Source organism: Taudactylus pleione, unplaced genomic scaffold (genome assembly GCF_031769625.1).
Source record: "Taudactylus pleione unplaced genomic scaffold, aTauple2 ptg000824l, whole genome shotgun sequence".
NCBI classification, from domain to species: Eukaryota; Metazoa; Chordata; class Amphibia; order Anura; family Myobatrachidae; genus Taudactylus; species Taudactylus pleione.
Genome location: NW_028285226.1, coordinates 1,753,617 through 1,780,095, shown reverse-complemented (window position 1 = coordinate 1,780,095; position 26,479 = coordinate 1,753,617). Strand labels below are relative to the sequence as shown.

Genomic DNA, 26,479 nt, shown 5'->3' with positions numbered 1-26,479 from the left:
GGGCTGGGGGAAATATATATATATATATATATATATATATAAAATTACATATATAGTTACAAATTAGGAGGGGGTAGGGGGTAAACTGGGTGGCAAGTGACACTAGAGGTGGAGGAAGGGGCTCTGCCACAGGGATCAATTACCACTATGGTGGTGGGGGTTGATAATGCTGGGGCTCTTTTACCACTGGGGGCTATTTCTGGTGGGAAGTGATAATTCAATGGGGGCCTATGGACACGGGGGTGGGGTGCAAAAAAAAAAACCCTAGGTATATATTTTGTTTTTAAAAATAACATTTAAATATATTTTTTAAAATATACTTTAAACTTTATTAAATTTTTTAAAAAACGACAATTTTTCAGCGGTTTTGGTTGAAACATATTAGTCAGTTTTAGTGGTTAACAAATGCAAAAGTGTTTACAGCCGTGTTGAAAATGTTTGTGGGAAATACATAAACAGGTCTTACAAGAAATACCATTACAATTTTTTTGGTAGAGATTATCAATACAAAATATTTTGTGCGCGGCCTTCCTCAAGAACCATAGCAGTCACATTATCTGCTATGGTTATAGATAAACTCTGGGGTGGAGCTAACAAGTGGGAAGGAGCGATAGATTCAATATACAGTAACCCATAACATTTTATGTAAAATACAGTTCTCATCTCAGCTTCTGCTATACACATTGTTCCTTGGCCTAGAACTTGCAGTTAAACCTTTGGGGCCGAGTTCTCAGTTGAACGCAGTTGGGGCTGTCCTTGTGTGTTCTGCTGCAGTTGTGTCTGTTATGCTAATGCCGCTACAATGTCCCTCCATGGTGTCCATCCGTGCATCCGAATGTGTTAGGACCGAGACCCCCCACTTGCAGAATCTATAGACCCTCCATTACTGTCTGGTGCTCGTCTGACATCTCTGCTGCGTCTGATTTAGAATAAGGCCCTTGGTGTCAAAGACCAAGAAAAAAATGCCATTGTCCAAAGTGACGACTGTAACGTGACACTTGGGTCACAGCCAGAACTAGACTTCTGCTTCCCATTCTATATTGTTTATATAATAATGAGATATACATGATAAATACTATTGGTGCGTTACATCGCATATAAAGATCAGTGATTCTCTGACTGGTCAACGGAACAGTGGAGTTTCAGCTTTTCCTTAGCGAGAGCAATGGAGTAATAATGTTGAAACTTGATCATGAGGATAGGCATGGGTACAATAATGGTAAGTATGCCAGAAATAGCAGTCAGACTGCATACAATCCGGCCAGGAGTGGTCACAGGATATATGTCACCATACCCCACAGTGGTTAAGGTGATGAGGGCCCACCAGCAGCAGCTATATATATCTCCAAATCGATGGACGGACTCTAGATTGGTCATCTCCGCATAGAATGCCAAAGTAGCAAAAAAAAGTGTCTCCAAACCCAAGACAAGCAGGAGAATGAAGATCTCCCGCGAGATTGCCCAGAGGGTTCCGGAAAGGACCTTCAAAACGAGGCTGCCTTCCATGAGCAGAAGGAATCGGATGAGCTTAATGACATACACCGAGCGTAAAAAGCCCAAGATACTCCACAGGATGTCCATACCCTGCTCCTGACCTTTTGCCATCAGCTCAATAAACACTGGAAATAGAGAGATGAAATCTGCCCAGTTCAACGGACTCTTTAAAAACTCCATTTTGTCCGGGCAGAAGAAGAGACGAGTACAAAACTCAAAGGTGAACCACAAAACGCAAACGAGCTCTAGATAGATCAAGTAGGAAACCTTCCCGTAGTCCAGTTCTTGTATGAAAGAACGATAAAAGTCAAATTCTGAGGACTGGGTGTGGTTTAGCACGTAGACAAAATGCTGCTTGGTCTCCTCGAAGAAGATTACTATAGCTCCAATGATAAATAGCAGGGAGATGGCGGTGACGCACTGGAATGAGAGGAAGAACATGTGTCAGTGATCATCTACAAGCCCTGATTTCGGAGTGACAGAGACTCTTATTTTAAAGGCAGTCTATCACATTGCATTGTTGTTTTGCTGACTTTGTATTCCATTTAGATTTAAATTATGCTATCTACTTACTTACTCACTTTGTTTTTGTATTTACATTTTCTTCCTAGGCTGTCTCCATATTGTTTCATTATATAAATGTGTTTCCTAGATTATTATTTACTTTTTATTTGTAAGGCGTCACAAGGTGTCTGCAGCACCAAACAGTTATAACAGCAATGACATTGATGTTGCATAAATATATTAGATAAACATAAACAGTGATAAAACAAAACAAAAAAAGTTAATGGGGGTAGAGGGTAGGCTCACTATGTTTTGTAGAAGCAATAATGGGTTACACCCAGGGTTGGGAGGGAGGGAGCGGACGGGTAGCCAATCAGGAGCGGCCGCAATGGTGGCTCCTGACTCTCTGCCGGTCTGAGAGCTCCAATTGGTTTGTAGCCAGTGCCAAATTCGAAATGCAGCCGAAGCTTATCCACTTCGCTGCCACTCTGGCCCCCTTTCTGTCTGGGCCCGGGACTCTAGCCCGACAGTCCCCCCACACTGATGGCAGCCATGGGGACTTGCACCTGCCCCATAGTGGGTGCAAGAAACCCGTCTGAGACAGTCGCTGCCATCCTGGCCCCTCCCTCTGTCCGGGTGAGTGTGAGTGGTGTGCCTGGAGCAGGAGTCACAGTCCTGCATCCGCATACCAGTTGGTAGAGGCCGAGCCGGGAAAGGAGCAGCCGGGGGGAGAGGGAGGAGCTACCTATAGCCACCGCGAGATGGTGAAGAGGAAGTGCTCGGACGGGCAAGAGCAGGAGAGGCTGCATGATCCTACTTACCATCCAGATATTCCTGTGGTGGAGACAGACCAGAAACAGAGATTCCTGCTCTCACACCCTCTCCCTGCTCTCACCCCCACCTCTATATGATAGACTGACATGTTATAACACCCACTCCCCACAACCCAAACTGGTTTATGCACCAATTAATGCCCCACCTACGCTGTAGCTCCACTCACATTATCCATAGCAACAACCACCTCTGACAAACTGTCCCCCCCCCCCATCCACCCAAAGGGAGGAGCCGTGCCTATTTCACCAATCCCAGACCCCACAATTTCTGATGGCAGCCTTGTAAGTTCCAATACTAATGATGGTGGCAGCAGCCGGAAGAACAATGTGCGTCGCAGATACTTGTATTAGCGCAAGGTAGAAAGAAGGCTGCAGCGGCCAAACAGTGAAGCAGCAGCCGATGCGCCCGACTCAAAATCAGACCCAACACATGCACAATACTAGAGAAATCCCATTTACCACGGAAGGCAGAGAAGAGAAGGGCTTCTCAAAGAGGGACCAAACTTTCAGCTGCCACCGTCCTCTCCAGCTGTAATCTACCCTGCCATTATGACAGAGAAGTTGCTGATGCTCATTCTGTCTGCTCTCATCCCAGGAGATATAGTCTTCTAGATCTTTGGACTTGCTGTTTATCTTCAGCCAGCAGCAGTGAGACAGATGGGCTCTGCTGACCTCCCAGAACCTCAGTTCCTCCATCAGCACTGACTTACACATGTTATCTGAGCAATGGAGATGCTTTGTCCTGTAGTAGTCCAGTATGTACCCAAACACCTTGGGATTACGATCGAAAAATAACTCATTGCGCTGAGGGTCATATTCATCTGCGCTACTCGGAACTGTCTCGGAGAGGTTGGCTAGTTTGGTACCAGGGAAGGATTGCAATGTACTTGCATAGGTCTCAAACCTGACACCTCCAACATTAATAACCACACGTCTGGATGAAGAGTCCATGTCTGTATATAACACCACCAACAAATGTACCTAAAATGAAAAAATAAATAAATAAACATATAAATTACTCGAATATACTGTGCATACAAAAAGAAACAAATAATACAATCAGCGTAGCAAATGTCATAGTCAGGAGGTCCTTGATACTTGAGGTCATCCTGTTTTCCCATTTTTTTCTAATACAAAAAGGGGCCTGTTTGCTGCGCCAAGTTTTAAAACACTAAAACAAGATGAATATGAACATGTGCTATAATATATAATGTAAAGGTCTATTAATTTAAGCAATTTTGCAGATCTCATACAGGGGTATTCAATATGGGAGCGAAAACACAGTTTTTGCGTTAATATTGCACTTATGATGTCATTATCGCAGGTTTTAGTTTTACACCGTATTCAATTTCAAAGACTTTTCGCAGGTTCGAAAAGTCTTTGATAAAAAAAGGGGATAACATTTCACCATTGAATAGGTGTCGAAAAAAAGTGCAGAATTGGGGTTTAGGGGTGCAGGCTTAAAAAAAATAGCCTGCACCCCTGGGAATGACATTTAAAAAAGAACTGTGTAAAAAAAAAGTTTTAAAAAAAAATAGGGACACCCCAAAAAATGTATTTAAAAATTGGGGTGAAAAAAAAAAAATGGGAAAAAATTGTTTAACAATAGGGAAATATGTTCAGGGCTATTCTGAAAGTATGCGGCAGGTGTTTTCTAGAATAGATTTATAGCGGCAGGTGCACAATTGCAGAATTTTTAAAAACTTACTTTAGAGACTTAAAAATATGCTAGTGCCCATTTTCATGTACCCCAAATTTGATGGGACCACTTAAAAAAATGAAAAAAATAACCTAAGTGCTCTTCTGCATCACTTCTTCAATGTCAGAAAAAAACACCTGCTGCGGCTATTTAAATCCCCGACTTTCATTTAAAGGCTAAAACAAGAGTACCCATAGTGATCCCCCATGTTTTTACAACTTTAGGGGGGTCCTACAATTTTTTTAAGGAAAAATTCGTAACTTTACGCAAATCCAACTCTGCAGGCTCCCGTTTTCCTTAATTTCATATTGAATACGGGGATAAGCGGGCGCGCGTCCGATACTTTAACGCAGGTAAAAGCTCCGATATGAAACGTAAACTTCGACAGCGAAGTTTACGTTTCATATTGAATACCCCTCTAAGTGTTTTATATATTCTCCTGATATCTGCGGCTTTCCCTTTATTTCAATAGAGTCTATGTTTGGGACTGCGATATTGCCGAATTCATCGTGCTTCGATAAGCTTAGCTATTCAGAGCATGGTCCTAATAGCTAACACCATTTTTTGATGGTGTTGCACTCTTTTACGGAGAAGGATCCTTCGGTTGTGGCCGCATGGCGATACACAGTAACTCCGAGCCTTGAAGTAAAGTGATACTTTTTAGACTTTGCGGTGTAATTTTAAAGCGATATTGAAAAAGAACATTGACATCCTTTATTTATATGGTGCCACAAGGGTTTTGCATCACTTTCCAAAGTACATAGAAAACAGCAACAATTGCTACTCAAATAAGCAGCAGGGCGATAGAAAACAAGGGTTAGATGCCATTGTAGAGCGTATAGAATAGATGATAGTATAAGTAAGGGAAATAAAAAGCACGAGGGAAGAGGGCCCTGCTCGTGAAAGCTTACATTCTAAAGTACAATACCATCCCCCGAATTTACAATAATAGTGTGTACCCTCAAATGGAGGATAGAACAATGTACAGTAATGACAATAACGTGTTATAGTCAGTGAATAGTATATTGATGGAAGGCAACAATATGTATGAAGTGATTCAGAACTTAGTTATGCTTAACTACAGTAGTTGAGAAACCTTTACTCTGGGGACAGACATTCTTTCTGTATAGAATACAGCTACATATAGTATTATAAATATATATTCAATAATTGTATGTTATTCTCAATATAATCACTAGAGGGAGCATTTTCCCCACAAACAGAAATAGGAGTAATGATATATATAAACCTGGTCCTCATCATCCCTCACAGTGTGGTGAGGGGGGGAGCAGGGAGTGCCAAAGAGCCACTGAAGTGACAGCCATTTATGTTGACTGTCAAAGTGGAGGCAACGTTATACCAGGTCAGTGCCAGTCAAGTCAGTCAGTGGACAGAGCAACCAGATGGGTTAGCTTAGTGCCTATCTAGTAATGGCTCCCCAAGCTGGAGAAGGACTTGTGTGCTGGGTTCTGTTGCTCCAGAGAAGAGTGACAGATGGGACAGCTACAATAGCATCAGCATATTCCTAGCACAGGCCCAAGGTAATCGGAGAGGAGGCTGAGCAGCTAGAGACTTCTAGTGAGGTACACATATCCCCTTCTCTGCCATGGCAAGTGTCCACCAAGAGGCTCGCAGTGCTTGCCGCATATGAGTATAGACTTGTAATTAAATACATGTACTCAGTTCTGCAGTTACAAGTGTTAGCTAAGAGCCTGATTCAGAGATGTACGCTAATGCAATCGCAGCTGCATTCTCTCTTGGATCGCAGTTGCTAAAATATGCTAATGCTTTCCAAAGCTTACCCAAACACAGGGACGCCCACCGCTGCCTTCTCATATCCGTCTGACGACACGCAACAACATAAACATCAGTAACATGAGCGCACATGGGGCAGTCACGCAGTATGTAAGTCAAGTCTGACCAGCCGCAAACACTCAGCTCTCCTAACACGCAGAGGATGTGCACTCCCACAAACGCCATTTAAACGGTCCCATTTTCTAACCACCCCCAAACGCAATTGCAAACAATCGCTCGATCTGCATAAATATCGGCTTATCAAAAATCTCTGGCTCAGATCCTTAGTTTGGCCAATTGTCAGATTAGCGTAGGAAAGTATAATGCCGTGACCAGGGGCTGACTGGCAACTTTTAGCCTGGGGGGCAAATGCATGCAGGCGGCCCTGGTAGAGGAGTAGCGTGTAGCCCCCCCCCCCCTCAAGTCCTCAAGTGTTCCAGGGAGGGGGCGGGTCCATATTGGATTAAGTAAAGTAAAAATAAAGATATGGGGCAGCCCCCTGTAGTAGTGCCCATATGCAGCGCCATAGGAGAGGACCCCCTTATGCAGGCCTCCAGCAGTGCCCCCAGTAGTGATCCCCCCTATGCAGTGCCCCCAGTAGTGGTCCCCTCTGTGCAGTGCCCCTTGTGCCCCCAGTAGTAAGCCCCTTATATAGTGCCCCCAGTAGTGGGCCCCCTTGTGCAGTGCCCCTTGTGCCCCCAGTAGTAAGCCCCTAATATAGTGCTCCCAGTAGTGGTACCCGCTATGCAGTGCCCTTTATATAGTGTCCCCAGTAGCAGTCACCCCCCATACAGTGCCCCCAATAGTGGTAACCCTTATGCAGTGCCCCTTAAATAGTGGCCCCAGTTGTAGTCTCCCCCCTATGCAGTACCACCAGTATTGCCCTACATATGCAGCCCCCAGCAGTGGTCCCTCGATGCAGTGCCCCAGTGGTAGTCCCCTCCCCCTATGCAGTGCCCCTAGTAGTAGAACCCTCCCCTTGTAGTGCCCCTAGTAGTAGTCCCCCCTGGTAGTACCCAGTAGTAGTTACCCACTGCAGGAGCCGGAAGATGGAGCGGCTCCTGCAGTGAGCGCAGCAGCAGTCAGTGAGAGTCTGACAGACTCTCATTGGCTGCTACTTAAAACAAACACACAGCTGCCGGCGCCGGCGGCTGTGTGTTTGTCAGTTACTGTGTAACGCTGACCGAACTCCGTCCGGTTAGCGCTACATGCACAGTGCAGGCAGCTATGTCACAGAGACACAGACTGCCCGCGGCCCGGGGGGCACATGGCACCCTGCCCCCCCGGCCCAGCCCCCCTCTGGCCGTGGCCATAGGAGAAAGCGGCCGCAGAAGCATGTAACTTAGAATCAGGCACTTAGGGGCTGATTGTGAGACAAATGCAAAGTAGCTGGAATTGGGGGCAGCCACAGAAACCTGATGTACTACCTTATGCTAATGCCAGTATCTATAGGGCTAATGCGGTTCACGCATCTGCAAGAAGAAACCTGTGCCGTCTATTGGATTTATACCGGCCGTCGCCAACGTTATCAGCAGCATCTGCACTTGCACCAGCCCCATGCTAAGTGCAAGAGATCCGTCAGATACTAAGTATCACATTGAGTTTTTGAAACAAGCCCAAAAATGACACACCCACAAGTCAGGGTGGTTACCATGGATCGCATGGTCGCTGCCCAGTTCACACCTGAAACTCCCTATTTCACGGAAAGACAGATTCAACCAAGTCCCATCTGACTCAGCATAGGACGGACATGCACAAAAATGCAGAAATTTGCTTCTGCACATGCGCTGTATGTAAAAACACGCCTTTTGCGTCCACAAACAGAGATCCATGTGATGCAGAATCAGCCCCTTAGTGTGTAGTTGTGCTGATCGGATGCTTGTAGTGACTGGGGGCTAGAGTTATTTATCAGGTTCTAATATTTATTTTGCACATGAATAAGATGACGGTGAGTGAATAGGGTTTAGACTAAGAAGCGATTGGGGATTATCTATTTGATTGGAGTTTACTTAATAGGCTCCAGTAGAGAAGTAGCCATTAGGGCTTGGAGGTCGCAGGCTAGGATCACCAACGCGACCATCGGTGCTAGATGGTCGCGATGGTGGACAGCACCAGGCTCTCAGCCAGCTGAGTAAGCCTCCGCTTACTCAGGCTGGCTGGCTTGCAAGCCCAGGGCACTGCATCAATCAACGCAGTCCCTGGCTTGGCCACTCCTGGAAAAACGGGGCAGACACGCCCCATTTCTGGGGACGCCGGCCAACCCCTCCCCCGTAACGCCCCTTAAATGCCTCTGCCTGTCAATCAACTGTGTGACCATCGGAGATCTGAGTCACGCTCAGGTTACGCAGGATGTCCGAGTAAATTACACTGCCGGGCCCCAAGGATGCACCCACTGGCTTTGGAACACCCAGAAAATGGGGCCGACATGCCAGCGTTTCCAGGCCCACTCCCTAACACCGACAACCCCAAACGGCTTTTTTTGCTTTGGGGCACTGAGACCGACGTTGCAGAAACAGATCAGGATGCATTTGTACATTAAACCTTGCAAACTTTTATCATGGTCAAACTACGGCGGTGTTTAATTTAGCTGCAAGTTCTGTCAGATCCTCTCGCGCTACAATGGGGTAAACGTAATGACCTGGTTTTATCCTTATGAATTATTGTCACTTTAACTCTAGTGACTAAGGGCCTATTAATTAGGCATTTTTTTTATAAAATTGGGTGGTCTGGTCCAGGTTGCAGTAGGGCATGTGACTCCCTCCCCCCCAAAGTAACACAGCTGCATCCTTTGTGCAACACATGGGAACACTGGGGGTCATTCAGACCCGCTCGCGAGCGGCAGTACGCTCGCAAGCGGGTCGATGTTCCCCACTGCGCATGCGCACGACGGAGGGAGCTCCGTCGTGCGCATGCGCGAGACCCGGGGAGCGACAGGCTTTGCATCGCTCCGGGTCTCGCACCAAAGGGGGCGTGCTGTCGATGTTGATTGACAGCACACCCCATTTGGTGGGCGTGCCTGCCAATAGGAGGCATTCACATGGGAACGCCTACCGTCTGAAGCCGGCCCCACTGATATCACTAGTGATGTCAGTGGGAGTGATTTTGGCTCTGATAGAGCCAAAATCACTCCAGGGCTTGTGGCAGGGAGACCCTACCGCAGGGTCTCCGTCGCAAGTCCGATGGTCGCGATGGTCAAGACCATCGCGACCATCATCATGGACGCTCGCTATAGCTGTGAATCAGGCCCACTGTCAGCCACATACTGCCTGTTACAAAATAGAGGCGGCGTGTGAGCATGCGTACGACTAGTCTGGTTATATAGGGGGTGCAGCCTCTTCTTGTGTAATGCACAAGCATGCCCCCCCCCACCTCTGTTCCTCCCCTGACCTCTGTCGTGTTGCCCCTCCCTCAGGTTAGTGGTGAGCACCTATTCTGTCTCACATCACTTCTTGCGCTATTGCTCCCCCAGACCAATGTATGTTTCTCATTACTCGCCCATGTACCGTATGTCTCCTCTTCTATGTGTGCCTCTAGGTCTCACGTTAATTTTTGCAATTTAGTTTTTGATTATATTTTTTCCCTTTATATCTCTTTGTTTGCTTGTCTGCCTCTCCTTATTCCCTAGTCAAATCTACCCCTTCTCCATCTGCTACCGTTTGCCCCCAACCACCCAGTTTTCCACTAAGCCCCTAAGAACAAGCTTTTCCTATTGCCCTGCACCTATTCCCACCTCTCCTTCCTAATCCCTGACATTCCTCCTCCTCTGCTGCTAGACTCGGGGTTGCCGCTTACTATAGCCCTGCTGGCGGTAAGGTTCACTTACACCAATGGAAGCTTCCCCAGGCGTATTTAACAGGGTATCACTGCTCCGGTCGGGTGCTTTACGAAAAGTCAGCATTTAGAATGCCGACATTTTCTGAATGAAGTCAGTCTAATTGTCAACATAGACATTCAGCCGACAGTGATGTTGATATTCACAAAAAATTTCAACATCTACTTCAACAGAATGTCGACATACCATTTTTTAAATATTTTAGCCTAACCCTAACCTTAACTGTAAACCTAACCTAAAAATAACACAAAAATTTACTGTCGACAGTATATCAACATTATACAAAATTTATATAAATTTAAATACTCTGGTACTAAACTATGAAGCTAATAGTGTAACCATAAAGTAATAAGAAGAGTATAGAGGGAGTAATAGAGCTGCTGCCAGGGGCACAGAGAGGGGGCGGGGAAGCGGGTACTAATTACCCGGGACCAGGCTTGTTGGAGGGGCCCATCTGGAGTTTCCACAGCCGGTAATTACCATCCATTGTGGTACTACACTGTTTGGATCTGTAGACTAATCTGTTGTATGATCGGGCTACTAATACCCTTTTCACACATAGACTAAATACCCAGGGTATTTGCCAGTGCACTGCACCGATATGCAGTCGGGAAGCCGGCGGACGTAATCCCAACGGCCGGCTTCCCGACTGCTTTATCCCAGCAAGGGCTAAATGACAGGCATCTAAATCTAGACGCCTGTCATTTTACTGACGCCGGGAGACCGGCGCCCGGCATCCCAATCGAAGTGATGCTGGGCGCCGAGCGCGGACAGCCGCGCAGGGAGGGAGGGCTAGGTTTAGGGCTCCTGGGGGGATTTAGGGTTAGGCACCCCCCCCCGGAGGTTAGGGTTAGGCTAGGGGGAGGGAGGGTTAGGCACCCCCGGGGGGAGGTTAGGGTTAGGCACCCCTCCGGCGGGGAAGGGGGGGTTAGGTTTAGGCACTTAGAGGGGGGATTAGGGTTAGGCACTGGGGGGGAAGGTTAGGGTTAGGCACCCCTAAGGAGAGTTAGGGTTAGGGGGGAGGTTAGGTTAGTAAATACTTACCTGGGATCGGGATTTTCACCCATGTCGGACAGCCGCTGTCGGTATTTGAATTGCCGGAATTGTGTCCGGTGATAATTCATACCGATTCCACTGCACCGACCCGGGTCTAGACTATGTGTGCAAGGGGCAGACCCAGGTCAGAGTTCCGGGTTCACAACCCTGCTCAGCACCAGGGTCGGGAACTGATAGACCGGTGAGGGGGTTGATTGACGTGTATTTCCTGGCTCGTCTGTCAGAAAGGGGTATTACATTTACTTGAGCACTTAAGGTCACTCATGCTTGTTAATTTTATTTATGTATGTGTTTTCTCTTTGTTTTTTTACGAGTTGTATTTGTATGTTTTATATGCTTTTTGTAATTGCATTAAATGACTATTTTTGGTACATTTGACCCCTGATTATTAATCCTAATAAAAAGAGAGATTGAGCAGCGCTGCCTATTGCTGTTATTTTGTTGACATTTTACATGTCGATCTAACGTCCATGTCGACGTTCCGACTGACAATTTATGTATATTGACATTCTGACTGTTAATGCTCTGACCGGATACCCTCCTTTCTATGGGCCAGTGTTAGGTGCCCGGCCTCAGGCTAATATATGCCAGCCAGCCCATGCCAGTCAGAATAACCCCACTCGCACCCCACAGAGGTAAGAGCAAAAACAAGTGAGGTTTTTACGTTGACCAAATCTCGCACTTAACTGAATATCCCCCTTTAAAGACAAACTGTTCCAGTGAATTGATATATATCTGTCCTTTTTCTTTGAATTTAGGCCCTGATTCAGAGCTGGACGCTCTGACAGAGCGCTCGCTCTGAATCAGGGTCGTCCTTCTTGTTTTTTAGGACAGCCTCCTGGCCGCTCGCATAGCTGTGGGTGACCACCCACAGCTATAGCTAGCGGCCAGGAAGATGGTCGCGATGGTCAAGATCATCGCGACCATAGGGCTTGTGACGAGAACTTTGTGGTAGGGACTCACAGAGCCGAAATTTCTCCCACTGACATCACTCGTGATATCAGTGGGGCCGCCCCCAAACGGAGGCGTTCACATGGGAACGCCTCTGTTTGGGCAGCCACTCCCCTGGCCCGCCCACCAAAGGGGGCGTGCTGTCACTCAACATCAACAGCACGCCCCCTTTGGTACGAGACCCGGAGCGACGGTTTGCCCGTCGCTATCCGGGTCTCGTGCATGCGCACGACAGAGCCGGCTCCGTCCTGCGCATGTGCACTGGGCCACCATCGACCCGCTTGCGAGCGCATAGCGTTCGCGAGCGGGTCTGAATCAAGCCCTTATTTACTTAAAGGTTCCTTTCAATTGTCCTATATTTAACTACAAGTGTTTTTGCTTTTATGAATATTAATGTGCATTATAGATAGAAATAAAATATAGGTAGAGTATACTTAGGAGACATGACTGGTGTTGGAGCAAACAGGCGGATGATCTGACCAAGTGACCGACTTTCTGTTTACAGCTACGCCAGCGCGATGACTAATAATCTTTCCTGCCTTTTATATATCGTGCGAGCGGAACATCTGTTTGTCATTTGCCATCATGCTCCACAGAGACATCTGGATTCTCCCTCACAGCCTTGTATGTTTTGTTTTCTTCAAGCAAAAAAATGAGGTTTTTTTTAAATTAACTCATAGTTGCCGACTTTCTGGCTGCTCCTTCCGGGAGGGAGCAGCCAGATCGGCAGGTCAGCGGGGGGCGTGGCCGAAAAAGGGGGCGTGTCCGGACGGGTGCCTGCCGTTTGTAGGCGTCACGGGGGCGGGGTAACGCAATCGCGTCATTTTGGCCCCGCCCCCGCCACACAATGCCAATAATACAGGCATTGTGAGGCAGGGGGCGGGGTCAAAATGACGTGAATCGCGTCACTGGCTGCCCTCAAAGCGGGGGTTAAGAGTAAGTTGCGGGGGATGTCGGGGGGATCGCCGGCTGCCGGGAGGCTTGCCTGCCTTTCCGGGGGGGCGGGAGCTGCACCCGATTATCGGGAGGCTCCCGCCCAAATCGGGAGGGTAGGCAACCCTGAATTAACTCCATATGTAAAATAATGTAATGCTGCATACACACGTAACGATTTTGTTAATGAACAATTTTAGTTCGAAAAATGTTCCTTCCCTTAATGAAAATCGTTAAGTTGGTCAGTCAGAAATGAACGATGAACTACAAACTACAAACGGGAAGGTGCATGAACGATTATCTGGCGCTAGGCTTCCCTGCACCCAGCGCTATCCGTGCTGCGTGGCCACGCCCCTTCCCTCCCCCTGAGTGTGTATCCAATAACGCCAGCAGGAGGGTGGGGGCAGGCAGGGGCGTTTTAAGAGAGGAGAGGGCCCATGTGCAGGCTCAGTTCTGGCCCTCTCCTCTCCCTTGTGGTGCAGTAGATTCTGGCTTAGAGCCCGCGCCGTTTTCCCTGCGACAGCAGTACTGTGCATGCGCGAGTCACCAGGAAAATGGCCACCGTCATTTTCCCTGTGATTTTTGCTGCTCTACGGTGCCGCCCGGCGCTGTAGAGCAGCACTCTAGAGACTACGAGCAAGTATAAAACTATATGCATGCAGGGCGTGTCATGTGGGGCCCATGTTCCCCGCACCCATTATAGATATACCCCTGGAGGTTGGGTTTTCCTGCAATGGCCCGTGCCTAGTGCCTATAACCGCCACTGAGCAGGTATTGGTTGCACTGTTCCAAATAATCAATACAAACCCCCTCATCTCTTTAGACACCTATCTACTGCTGATTAGAGATAAAGGGGTCTATTTACTAAGCAGTGTTAGGAGACAGAGTGAAAAGCGATAAGAAAGTGATAAGGTGCCAGCCAATCAGCTCCCAAATGTCATCTCACAGGCTGTGTTTGAAAAATGACAGTTGGGAGCTGATTGGCTGGCACTGTATCATTTTCTTATCACTTTTCACTCTGTAGCCTAACACTGCTTAGTAAATAGACCCCAAAGTATTGTGAATCTCACATGTGGCCATAGAATTAATATAATTTTTTTATTTCATTTTATTTAGTTTTTTAAAACACCCCATCAATCATCTATTTATAACAAATAGCCACACCATTAATCATAAAATGTATTTAAATTACTTATATTTGCATACAATTGACATCTGTCTGCTATGCAATTGTATAACATATTCAGAACATTCTCCTATAACATGTATTTTTTTTTTTTTCAAAATATATTTATTGAGTTTTCAAAATAATAACATGGACCAAATTATAGACTGTGTTCAACATATAGGAAGATCTACATTTCACACTGAGTCAATGTGGAAAAAACGTACACTGAAAAAATGACTGAATGGACATGAAATAATCGTAAGACAACAATCCTATATCGGTATATATAGATTTTAGGTAAATAACACTATCATACAAATGAACAATGAAACGTGTGAAAAAAAAAGGAGGAAGAGAAAGCAAAAAAGAAAAACGGAAACTCCACAAATGTCACATAAAATATGATAATAGAAACAATAGCTAATCCGCTGAGATATTCTTGATAGCAAATGAAAATTGTGAACCAACTACGACTATATGAAAGGGATTATTTAAGAGGTTCTGAGAGTTTTTTATATAAATACCAGACAGTGGAATCAAATATTTTAAATATCTGAGATTGGGTGTCAATATGTCAATATAAGGACCCCACTTACGGTAGAACGTGACAACACCCTTCTCTATGTCAGGAAGAGTAGGCTGTCTATCATAATATAATGTTTTTAATAATAATAATTGGGTGACTCCTGTAAGTGTAGAAGAATGTGATATCCAAGATTTTAAAATGATAAATTTTTCGACACTGTAACCTCTATAACATGTATTTAAAACATTTAGAAATTTCAGACAATCCAGACCTTTATAGACTGGTCAGTACTATGCAAAGATAAGCACTTGGTTAAGTTGCTGGATAAAATAACGACCGTCACCGAGTACAAGCTATGGGCTGATTGCAATACACGAATGTTAGGCTACAGGGACAGAATGGTCCCTCCCCAGTAAGAGCGGCCTTACCTTCCAGTCCGGAGTGCAGATTCTGTGTGAGAGACTGAAGGGGTGTAAAGGGGGCTTTCTCCAAGAGCCGCTCCTACAGGAATATCATCCCCTTCTCTGAAACGTATCAGTTTCATACTCTAGACATGCTACTTACACAAATCAAGAAGGATCGTCTCAAATGATCACTAAGGAAAAGTAGATAAAGACATATACCATAGGTAAAGGAAAATTGGTTTAAGATAGGGTATGCTAATACTCACCGTACCAGACAAAGGGGGGTGCCTATATTTTATAATGAACCTTCCAGTGTGGCTATGAAAGGAATTATAAGGGCACAGTCGTGCCCTTATGTTAAGGCTGCATCTAAAAAAACATATTTCTCCAGAGAATTCTGAAGGGGGGGGGGGCATGGTGTTTAAGGGGCTACACCTCAAAAGCTATAAGAGGTACCGAGCTGAAATTTGGCAAGGCCGGGTAGAACTGTTGCTCGGTGCTGCATGATAAATTTCAGGGCATAAACATAAAAAATGGGGATTTCGGAGTAATCTAAAGTTCCAACTGTCACACTTTTCTGACATTCTCAGTTAGGACCACTTTTCTGCTATAGTCTATGGGTTTTTTTTTGGGAAGGCAAAACTCAGGGTAGGTGGCAAATTTAGACTTGGGTTTTGTTTTATTAGGTAGCTATTGTGCCAGGGTACATGCTTTTTGGGTTCAGGTAAATTAGAAAGTTAAAGTTTTTAAACTATTACCTCAAGAATGCGCCATTGTAGAGATAGGACTTTTCAACTTGTTGTGCAACCTCAGTAGGAGCCTCCAGCAGGTGTAATAACTGTGGCTTCACTTGGGTGCAGCAAAATAGCCATTGTTTGTGGGCGGCAGCGGGGGCCGGGACCGGGGGGCAGGAAGCCGGTGTTTGCTGTGGCCAGGATGCGGGGGAGAGGGGGTAGGGGTTAGCGGGCTTTAGCTGCAGCCGGGGATGGTAGTGGGCGTTAGCGGCGGCGGTACTGATTGACAGGCAGAGGCATATAAGGGGCGGCCGGTGTTCCCGTAAAAGGGGCATTTCCGCCCTGTTATCTGGGAGTGACTGCGTGGACGTATGCAGTCTGCTGGGCTTGCAAGCCGGCCAGCCTGAGTGAGCTGAGGCTGCCCACCCGGCACCATCCACCTCTGTCGCAATGCTGGGATCGCAAAAACAGCAGGAAGCGTCATACATCTGCTTGCGTGCAGCTTTGCAATTGGGATCCTTGCTGAATCAGGCCCAAAAACAAGAACGGAGCTGTTGCTTCTTCAAATAAACAGCAATAAGAGAGTTTTATTTTGAACAGGTAAAGTAAGTGGAGAAATTGATTATTAAACAGCAAACCTAGGGGTCTATGTACTAAGCTTTGGAGAGAGATAAAGTGAATGGAGATAAAGCACCAACCAATCAGCTCCTAGCTCTCATTTTTCAAACCCAGCCTGTAAAGTGACAGTTAGGAGCTGATTGGTTGGTACTTTGGGCCTGATTCAGAGCCGGTTGCTAAGCTGCGGTCGCTCGCTTGCAAATAGGGCCGGGTATGCATGTGCGGTGCAAGGACGCCCTCTGTGTCTCAGAGAGCAATGGCAGAACCAGGGGCGCCGAGAGGGGGGGAGCGGGTACAATTTACCCAGACCTGGGATTTCAGAGAGGCCCAGCGGGGGCCCGAGTCCGGCGCAGCTCCCTCCCTCGCAGCAGCCCACAGCGAAGCAGCAGCCACAGCAATCTCCTATGCCTGAGGGGTGGAGCGATCACACTGACTACACCTCCCACCGGCTTTGCACCGGGCTGAGGGGATCACAGCGCCCCCTTCCCAGCGCACAGCGCCACTATGCGGTGCTGCAAAAGTATGTTTTTTTTTCGAGGGGGCTTGGCATACCTCCCGCGATTAGGCCACGCCCCCTCTTTACCGGGGCCCGGCGGCGCAATCTCTACGCCCCTACGCAGAACTATAAAACCTCCCACCTGTCACTCGCAGCACACGTCATCTCCAGGAGGTGTGTGTTTAATCGGGAACATCGACTGCCATCGGAACTGCTCGCTGCGCTTGTGGTTGACCTTACCCTACCACAAGCACTGCGATCAGTTCAGGCTAAAATACATCCCAGTCACATGTTCTATGACGCTACTTTGCTAATTATGCACACCCATAAAACGCCGTTCAGACACAAAGACACGCCTGCATTTGCACATCCACTCCCCCGTTCACAAGCACCTTCCCATTACCACCTACAAACGGCATTATCTTTCACTCAAAGTAGCACCCAGTCTGTGATCGGTGAGCACTCAATTCTAGATCGCAGTGACTGACTTGCGTACACGCATTGCGAACCATGCGCATATGTGCGATTATCGGCCAGAGCGTACGAGCGCAGCTTAGCAAGTGGGTCTGAATAAGCTCCTTTATCGCCATCCACTTTATCTCTCTCCAAGGCTTAGTACAGACTCCCAATAATAGTAATAATAATAATAGCATAGTCAACAATTTTGCTTTTGCAGGTGACCTGTCCCCCTATGTAGCTGACCCACAGGACACTCTCTGTCCTCCCTACCAAACAAGGGGCCTGATTCAGAGCTGAACGCTCTGACCAGAGCGCTCGCTCTGAATCAGTGCCCTCCTACCTGAAAATGGAGCGGCCTCCTGGCCGCTCGCATAGCTGTGGGTGACCACCCACAGCATATGCGAGCGGCCAAAAAGATGGTCGCGATGGTCTTTGACCATCGCGACCATCGGGCTTGCGACGAGACCCTGCGGTAGGGTCTCGCTGCCGCAAGCCCAGGAGTGATTTTGGCTCTATCAGAGCCAAAGTCACTCCCACTAACATCATTACTGATGTCAGTGGGGCCGGACTCAGACGGTAGGTGTTCCCATGGGAACGCCTCCGTCTGGCCACCACGCCCCCGGCACACCCACCAAAGGGGGCGTGCTGTCACTCACCATCGACAGCACGCCCCCTTTGGTGCGAGACCCCGAGCGACGTATTTCTCGTCGCTCGCCGGGTCTCGTGCATGCGCACGGCGGAGCTCCCTCCGTCGTGCGCATGCGCATTCGGCAAACATCGACCCGCTTGCGAGCGTCATTTGCTCGCGAGCGGGTCTGAATGACCCCCAAGGTTCATTCCTAATCCTATAGTCCTCGATACCGATAAATCAGCCGGAAAGCTACTGGATCCCAGGCACTTGATCCCTCAGTAGGGTCGTTCATTTCCACTTTTATTTGGCATGAGAGACCTCACTTTAGACTCCTAAAACTATGTCAAACCAGACCGAATGGGGTCATTCCTTCTCCTGACATCATGAAATACAATCCTGCCATTTTACTAACGGATTTTTTATGCCAATACCTGACCGGAAAAGCAAAATTTGGCAATATTAGTATGACCTGTGTCACAGCTCATCACAGAGACCCCAGAATTAGACCCCCCACTTACCTCTCAGAGCGCCCTGCCGTCCTGTACCTGCAGGCGATCGCTCTTCCTGTCTTCCTGACGGCACCTGCATCTTCTCCTCAGTCTCCGGCCTGGCATCTCACACGTGGATCCACCGCGGGTCTCCAGTCTATGGGCGCGGCCATCTTGGATTGCCCACCAATGGATTTGCTCCTCCTTCTCCTTCAGCCAGTAAGCATCCAGCGCTCTCTATAAAAGGAAATCTCATTCCTCTTACTAGTTGCCAGTGCAACAAGTCCCCTAGTTTAACTAGTGAGCCTCACCACTGCGCTCCATACGGCTACCCAGCTGCTCCAAGTATCTTCCACGCTACCACCATCTCCATACGGCTACCCAGCCGCTCCAAATAGCTTCCACGCTACCACCATCTCCATACGGCTACCCAGCCGCTCCAAGTAGCTTCCACGCTACCACCATCTCCATGCGGCTACCCAGCCGCTCCAAGTAGCTTCCAAGCTACCACCATCTCCATACGGCTACCAAGCCGCTCCAAGTAGCTTCCACGCTACCACCATCTTCATACGGCTACCCAGCCGCTCCAAGTAGCGCCCGAGCTACCACCGTCACTCTACGGCTCCTTAGCCGCAACCAGCAGCCCGTGCTGCCATCTTTACCATACAGCTCCTTAGCTGCACCTAGCAGTCCGTGCTTCCACCATCTTTTACACGGCTTCCCAGCCGCATCAAGCAACTCCCGTGCTATATCAATCCTCTACCAGTCTTCCGCATCCTCTCATGTGGAGGAACTTCATCAAACCTAGCCTCCTCCAGCGAGCATCTGAGCTGAGTAATACAGGTCCAATACCCAGCCCGGGAACACAGTCCCAGAATCCCACACCTCTGACAACCTGCTTCCTACATTTACATGTTCAAAAATGATCACAGAACGCAAGGGACAATCAACTTCTGTGGTCCCGAAGAAAGTAGTGCTCATTCTAGCACCCTGCATCTGCCACAACCCATGCAGTTCCTCTTTCCTGCCTGGGGTGTCACTCTCTGATCTGGTGCTTCTAGCACACACTGGCCTATATCTGAGCAGTCTGTTGCATCAGCTGAGTGTGCTAGAAGCACTGGAGCAGAGAGCGACACCCCAGGCAGGAGAGGAATTGCACGGGTTGTGACAGGTGCAGTGTGCTTGAATTAGCACTTTGGGCCATATTAAATTTGAGGCGAAAAGTCAGAGGTCGGAATTTTCGCCATCATCAACGTTTTTTTTCAGGGATAAAGTATCGGGTGCGTGCCCGCTTATCCCCGTATTCAATTTGGATCCGGCGAAAACGGGACCTGACGGAAAGGTAAGTATCATAAAGTCCTGTCACTTTAGGGGAAATCAGCCTGTCACCCTCCAAAAGATGGTCTGACATGGGGGATCACCATCAAATTTGGGGTACATGTAAATGGATGCAAGCATATTTTTAAGTCCCTAAAATTATATTTTAAAATTCTTCAAAAATGCATCTGCCGCAACCACCCGCATTCTAGAAAACACCTGTCGCATACATGGGGACCCCCCCTGAGGTTATTTTGCTAGTTTTTAAGTTTGTTCCCCAACATTTATATTTTGTCGCCCCCAAAATGAAAGTACCTTTTATGGGGTGTCCTGAGGAATTTTGTTACACAGATTACATTAAGGGGACATTTCCAAGGCTGCAGGCTATTTTTTTTAAATCTGCACCCCAAAACCCCAATTCTGCATTTTATTTCGCCACCTAAACAGTCGTGAAAACTTATCCCCATTTTTTTTACAAAGACTTTTCGCACCTGCGAAAAGTCTCTGAAATTGAATATGGAGGGGGGCGTGGCCTGGCAGCCATCACGACTGGACGTTTCTCTCAGCAGCTCCCAGGTGGCATCTGAAATATCTGATCCCTAAGCCACTGTGAGAGACATACTGGACACGAGACTACGTGTGTCCGTCTCTGTCGCCTCTCCTGCATACCCGGGGACCAGAGTTGTGACCCGGGCTATACCGAGTGCCCCCCCACGGGTTGTGGCCTGGTCTCCAGCCTGAAGCCGGGGTCTCAATTTTCACGCCAACACCCGGCGGAAGCACCTCACAGCAGAGACAAAAGGCGTTCACCCACCTGCTGTGATGCTGATCCCTGCTCCGCTCCATCTACAGACACCTGTCGCGCTGCTGCCCTCAGTAGAGGAGAAGATTAGCGGCTTGCACTCACTGCTGGCGCCACGGGGATCCTTTGCCCGGAAGTACAGATGCCTGGGGTAAGGGAGGCTCGCACCTCTGAGTTGCTTACAGGGACTTCCCCTCCACTCTCCGTTTAGTCTATCTACCCTGCTGCAAACCGCTAAATTATAAAGACATCTTCCTGGAGCTCCCACTATAAGGGATTTTGTAGTGGCACCCCAGCAGTTCTCCCCCTTAGCGAGTACTCCCTGTGGGATCCCCTGACCTGTGCCCTCAGAGCGGTATTGTACCAACCCCATTTCACTATACTCGGTGGTAACGTATGCTATAGTCTACTACAGAGACAGAATCCGCGGGCTCAGGTGGAGCTCCATCCCCCACGTGTTACGGAGAGCCCTTTCCGGTGTTCTGACACTCGGGACTTCACTACTGTGGTCTCCTTCTGACACTCGGGACATCACTACTGTGGTCTCCTTCACTGCTGACACCCCTCTACACGGTCCCATCGACAAAGGGGACATTTTTTCACCTGCTGACGAAATCTGTGTCCTCCTGCCTCCAGTGCCATCTTGCTCTCTAACTCCCGGACGCGATTATAGAGTCAGGCGACTCCAGGCTATTCCTTCCTACTGCCCTGCACTCCCTGTCCTGCTACTTCTGAATGGGGAGATGAGATGCCTTGCTGCTGGGTTCTATCTAATGCCCATTGATTTTGCTTCCTGCTGATATGATATCGTCCTAGTCACCGAAATGGGGAGATGTGACCAACGACAGCCTTACTTTTGATACACACCACCTATATATTGAGACTTCTCTTAAGGTATATAATTTCTCGACCTCCTGACCTACTTCTTCAGCTATTCCATGGGCAAAGATAAAAAACGTGATCCCAAGAGAGACTCTGCACATCCTGTCGGCACTCCGATCCGCTCTGGTATGTGACAATTCTTTCAACCTTCAAATCCTACTCCATCCGGCTCTAGTCCCACACCACTCTTCTCAGCACTCGCCGTCTTCTGATGCGCACTCTCAAGTGGAAGACAGTGCTTCCCTGGACTCAGCCACGGAGGCTGGCGATATCAACCAAGTCTTACAGCTGTTGAAATCTATGCCTACTAACAGGGGCGTAGAGAGCCACGCGGGGCCCTGGTAAAGAGGGGGCGTGGCCTAATTGCAGCAGTCGTGGCCACGCCCCCTTGAAAAAAAGATTGTTTTGCAGCGCCGTAAGCCCCTCAGCCCGGCGCAAAGCCAGTGGGGGGCGCGATCAGTGTGATCGCTCCCCCCTTCAGGCATAGATTGCTGCCAAGCAAGCAATCTCCCACTGCAGCCCAGCACACGCTGTGTGCTGGGCTGCTGCAGAGGTAGGGAGGGAGGAAGTGAGGGGGGGGCGGCGCCAGACCCGGGCCCCCGCCGGGCCCCTCTGGAAGCCCGGGCCCGGGTAAACTGTACCCGCTCCCCCCCCTCTCGATGCCCCTGCCTACTCAACGAGACTTTGAGCAGTTAGACCAAAGTCTCCGGGATACTATACACTCGGAACTTAATACCATTAAAACTGATGTATCTCGTTTGGGCACTCGGTTATCTTCCCTGGAAGAATTCACATAAGCCTCAGTGACATCTCTTAATGCTCTCCGTGAAACTGTGACCCGGCAGGCAACTGAATTTAAACAACTACAAAGCCGTTTGGAAGACCTGGACAATAGAGGGAGGAGAAATAACCTGTGGCTTAGAGGTATCTCTGAGGATATCCCTTCACAGGGTCTCATAGACTTCCTCACAAGAATCTTTAATGAGGTCCTCGAACAAGATTCAAACTCTTCCATCATGTTTGACAGAGCACAACGTGCTCTCCGGCCGAGAGGCTCTTCTACAGACCATCCTAGGGATGTGATTTGCCGCATACATTATTTCGCTCAGAAAGAAGACATCCTTCACAAGGTACACCGCCTAGATGGAATTGATATTGATGGCCAGCGCATACAAATCTTCCAGGATCTCTCTTGGGCCACTCTCCAAAACCGCAGAGCCTTACAGCCTCTTACAGCGGAGCTAAGGAAATTAGGCATTAAATATAGATGGGGCTTCCCATTTAGCGTACAGGTCACCCACAATGGCAAAACATCTATTCTCAAGGAACCAAATGACTTACCTATCTTTTGCTCTGACCTGGATATCCCATTGATGGCTTTACCCGACTGGCAGGATCACCTTCTAGACTCTATACCTCCGATCCTCACCACGAGTGAGAATAATTGGCAGTGTGTCAATAGAGGTATGAAATTGCCCAAGAATCAGCGAGATATTCCGAACTCTGCACTGCCCTCAGGGGCAGGCTGGGCCAGGGGGCAGGGTGCCATGTGCCCCCCGGGATGGTACAATTGAAGCCCTGGGGGGCCGCACGCTGCAGCCTGCATGAACATGCAGGGCTGGCCCTGGGCATAATTGACCTCCAAAATGTCGAGCATCAGCATGCCTAACACTGCTGCCGGGGACTGGAGAGGCTGTGCAGTGAGGTGGGGGCGGGGCTGCTGCCTGATGAGCACAGACTTCTCAGATAACTGGCTGAGAGTTCCGAGGAAACATCTGTCATCAGACAGCAGCCACCGCCCCCTCCCCAGTGCTCACTGCTGCTTATCCTCTCAGACTCATCTCCCGCCCAGCAGCAGCTGCCTAGAGTGAAGAAGAGTGACACAGGCAGCAGCACCGCCCGCAGCGCAGTTGTCAGAACCAGACTCAGAGGAGCCAGCTGAACTTGTAAAAAAGACAGAAGGTGGTCCTGGGCTTTCCTTTTCCAGTTGTGTGTGTGGGGGGATGAGGGGGGAGAGAGAGTTACAAAATGTGGAATATGGTTGGGGTTCAGGAGCACAGAGTGGGCTAGGGGTGGGGAGCATAGTGTGGGATAGGGTGCCCAGTGTGGTGTTGGGATTAGGGAGCACAGTGTGGGGTTGGAGTTAGGGAGCACAGTGTGGGGTTGGGGAGCATAGTGTGGGATAGGGAGCACACTATGGGGTTGGGGTTAGGGAGCACTGTGGGTTAGGGAGCACAGTGTGGGATAGGGTGCACAGTGTGGGTTTGGGATTAGGGAGCACAGTGTGGGATAGGGCGCACAGTGTGGGGTTGGGGAGCATAGTGTGTGTTAGGGAGCACAGTGTGGGTTAGGGAGCACAGTGTGGGATAGGGAGCACAGTGTGGGGTTGGGATTAGGGAGCACAGTGTGGGATAGGGAGCACAGAGTGGGCTAGGGTTGGGGAGCATAGTGTGGGATAGGGTGCTCAGTGTGGTGTTGGGATTAGGGAGCACAGTGTGGGGTTGGAGTTAGGGAGCACAGTGTGGGGTTGGGGAGCATAGTGTGGGATAGGGAGCACACTATGGGGTTGGGGTTAGGGAGCACTGTGTGGGTTAGGGAGCACAGTGTGGGATAGGGAGCACAGTGTGGGGTTGGGGAGCACAGTGTGGGGTTGGGGCGCACAGTGTGGGGTTGGGGAGCACAGTGTGGGGTTGGGGAGCACAGTGTGGGGTTAGGGAGCATAGTGTGGGTTAGGGAGCATAGTGTGGGTTGGGGAGCACAGTGTGGGATAGGGCGCACAGTGTGGGATAGGGCGCACAGTGTGGGGTTGGGGAGCATAGTGTGGGTTAGGGAGCACAGTGTGGGATAGGGAGCACAGTGTGGGTTAGGGAGCACAGTGTGGGTTAGGGAGCACAGTGTGGGATAGGGAGCACAGTGTGGGGTTGGGGAGCACAGTGTGGGGTTAGGGAGCACAGTGTGGGGTTGGGGAGCACAGTGTGGGGTTGGGGAGCACAGTGTGGGTTAGGGAGCACAGTGTGGGATAGGGCGCATAGTGTGGGGTTGGGGAGCATAGTGTGGGGTTGGGGAGCACAGTGTGGGGTTGGGGAGCATAGTGTGGGGTCGGGGAGCACAGTGTGGGTTAGGAAGCACAGTGTGGGGTTGGGGAGCATAGTGTGGGTTAGGGAGCACAGTGTGGGTTAGGGTGCACAGTGTGGGATGGGGAGCACAGTGTGGGGATGGGGAGCACAGTGTGGGTTAGGGAGCACAGTGTGGGATAGGGTGCACAGTGTGGGATAGGGTGCACAGTGTGGGTTAGGGAGCACAGTGTGGGATAGGGCGCACAGTGTGGGGTTGGGGAGCATAGTGTGGATTAGGGCACACAGTGTGGGGTTGGGGAGCATAGTGTGGGTTAGGGAGCACAGTGTGGGATAGGGTGCACAGTGTGGGGTTAGGGAGCACAGTGTGGGATAGGGCGCACAGTGTGGGGTTGGGGAGCATAGTGTGGGGTTGGGGAGCATAGTGTGGAATAGGGCGCACAGTGTGGGGTTGGGGAGCATAGTGTGGGGTTAGGGAGCACAGTGTGGGATAGGGCACACAGTGTGGGGTTGGGGAGCATAGTGTGGGTTAGGGAGCACAGTGTGGGGTTGGGGAGCATAGTGTGGGTTAGGGAGCACAGTGTGGGTTAGGGCACACAGTGTGGGGTTGGGGAGCATAGTGTGGGTTAGGGAGCACAGTGTGGGGTTGGGGAGCACAGTGTGGGTTAGGGAGCACAGTGTGGGTTAGGGAGCACAGTGTGGGGTTGGGGAGCACAGTGTGGGATAGGGCGCACAGTGTGGGGTTGGGGAGCATAGTGTGGGTTAGGGAGCACAGTGTGGGGTTGGGGAGCACAGTGTGGGGTTGGGGAGCATAGTGTGGGTTAGGGAGCACAGTATGGGTTAGGGAGCACAGTGTGGGATAGGGTGCACAGTGTGGGATAGGGAGCACAGTATGGGATAGGGTGCACAGAGTGGGATAGGGCGCACAGTGTGGGGTTGGAGTTAGGGCGCACAGTGTGGGGTTGGGGAACATAGTGTGGGTTAGGGAGCACAGTGTGGGGTTGGAGTTAGGGCGCACAGTGTGGGGTTGGGGAACATAGTGTGGGTTAGGGAGCACAGTGTGGGGTTGGGGATCACAGTGTGGGTTACGGCGCACAGTGTGGAGTTGGGGAACATAGTTTGGGATAGGGAGCACAGTGTGGGGTTGGAGTTAGGGCGCACAATATGGGGTTGGGGAGCATAGTGTGGGTTAGGGAGCACAGTGTGGGATAGGGTGCACAGTGTGGGGATAGGGAGCACAGTGTGGGGTTAGGGAGCACAGTGTGGGGTTAGGGAGCACAGTGTGGGTTAGGGAGCACAGTGTGGGATAGGGCGCACAGTGTGGGGTTGGGGAGCATAGTGTGGGGTTGGGGAGCATAGTGTGGAATAGGGCGCACAGTGTGGGGTTGGGGAGCATAGTGTGGGGTTGGGGAGCACAGTGTGGGTTAGGGAGCACAGTGTGGGATAGGGCGCACAGTGTGGGGTTGGGGAGCATAGTGTGGGTTAGGGAGCACAGTGTGGGGTTGGGGAGCATAGTGTGGGTTAGGGAGCACAGTGTGGGTTAGGGAGCACAGTGTGGGGTTGGGGAGCACAGTGTGGGATAGGGCGCACAGTGTGGGGTTGGGGAGCATAGTGTGGGTTAGGGAGCACAGTGTGGGGTTGGGGAGCACAGTGTGGGGTTGGGGAGCATAGTGTGGGTTAGGGAGCGCAGTATGGGTTAGGGAGCACAGTGTGGGATAGGGTGCACAGTGTGGGATAGGGAGCACAGTATGGGCTAGGGCGCACAGTGTGGGGTTGGGGAGCAT

General features: G+C 49.5%; 1 protein-coding gene across 1 annotated transcript; it reads right to left on the bottom strand.

Annotated features, from left to right (window-relative positions):
- Nucleotides 1-354: 354 nt before the first annotated feature.
- LOC148474651 (voltage-gated potassium channel KCNC1-like) lies at nucleotides 355-15,241 on the bottom strand. The gene is made up of 3 exons (XM_088458295.1): nucleotides 15,219-15,241; nucleotides 3,291-3,812; nucleotides 355-1,914 (listed from the first exon to the last, which is right to left on the bottom strand). Exons 2-3 carry the CDS (start codon nucleotides 3,780-3,782, stop codon nucleotides 1,105-1,107), a joined length of 1,302 nt encoding a protein of 433 aa, XP_088314421.1. The 5' UTR covers nucleotides 3,783-3,812; nucleotides 15,219-15,241; the 3' UTR covers nucleotides 355-1,104.
- Between the last annotated feature and the right edge of the window lie 11,238 nt (nucleotides 15,242-26,479).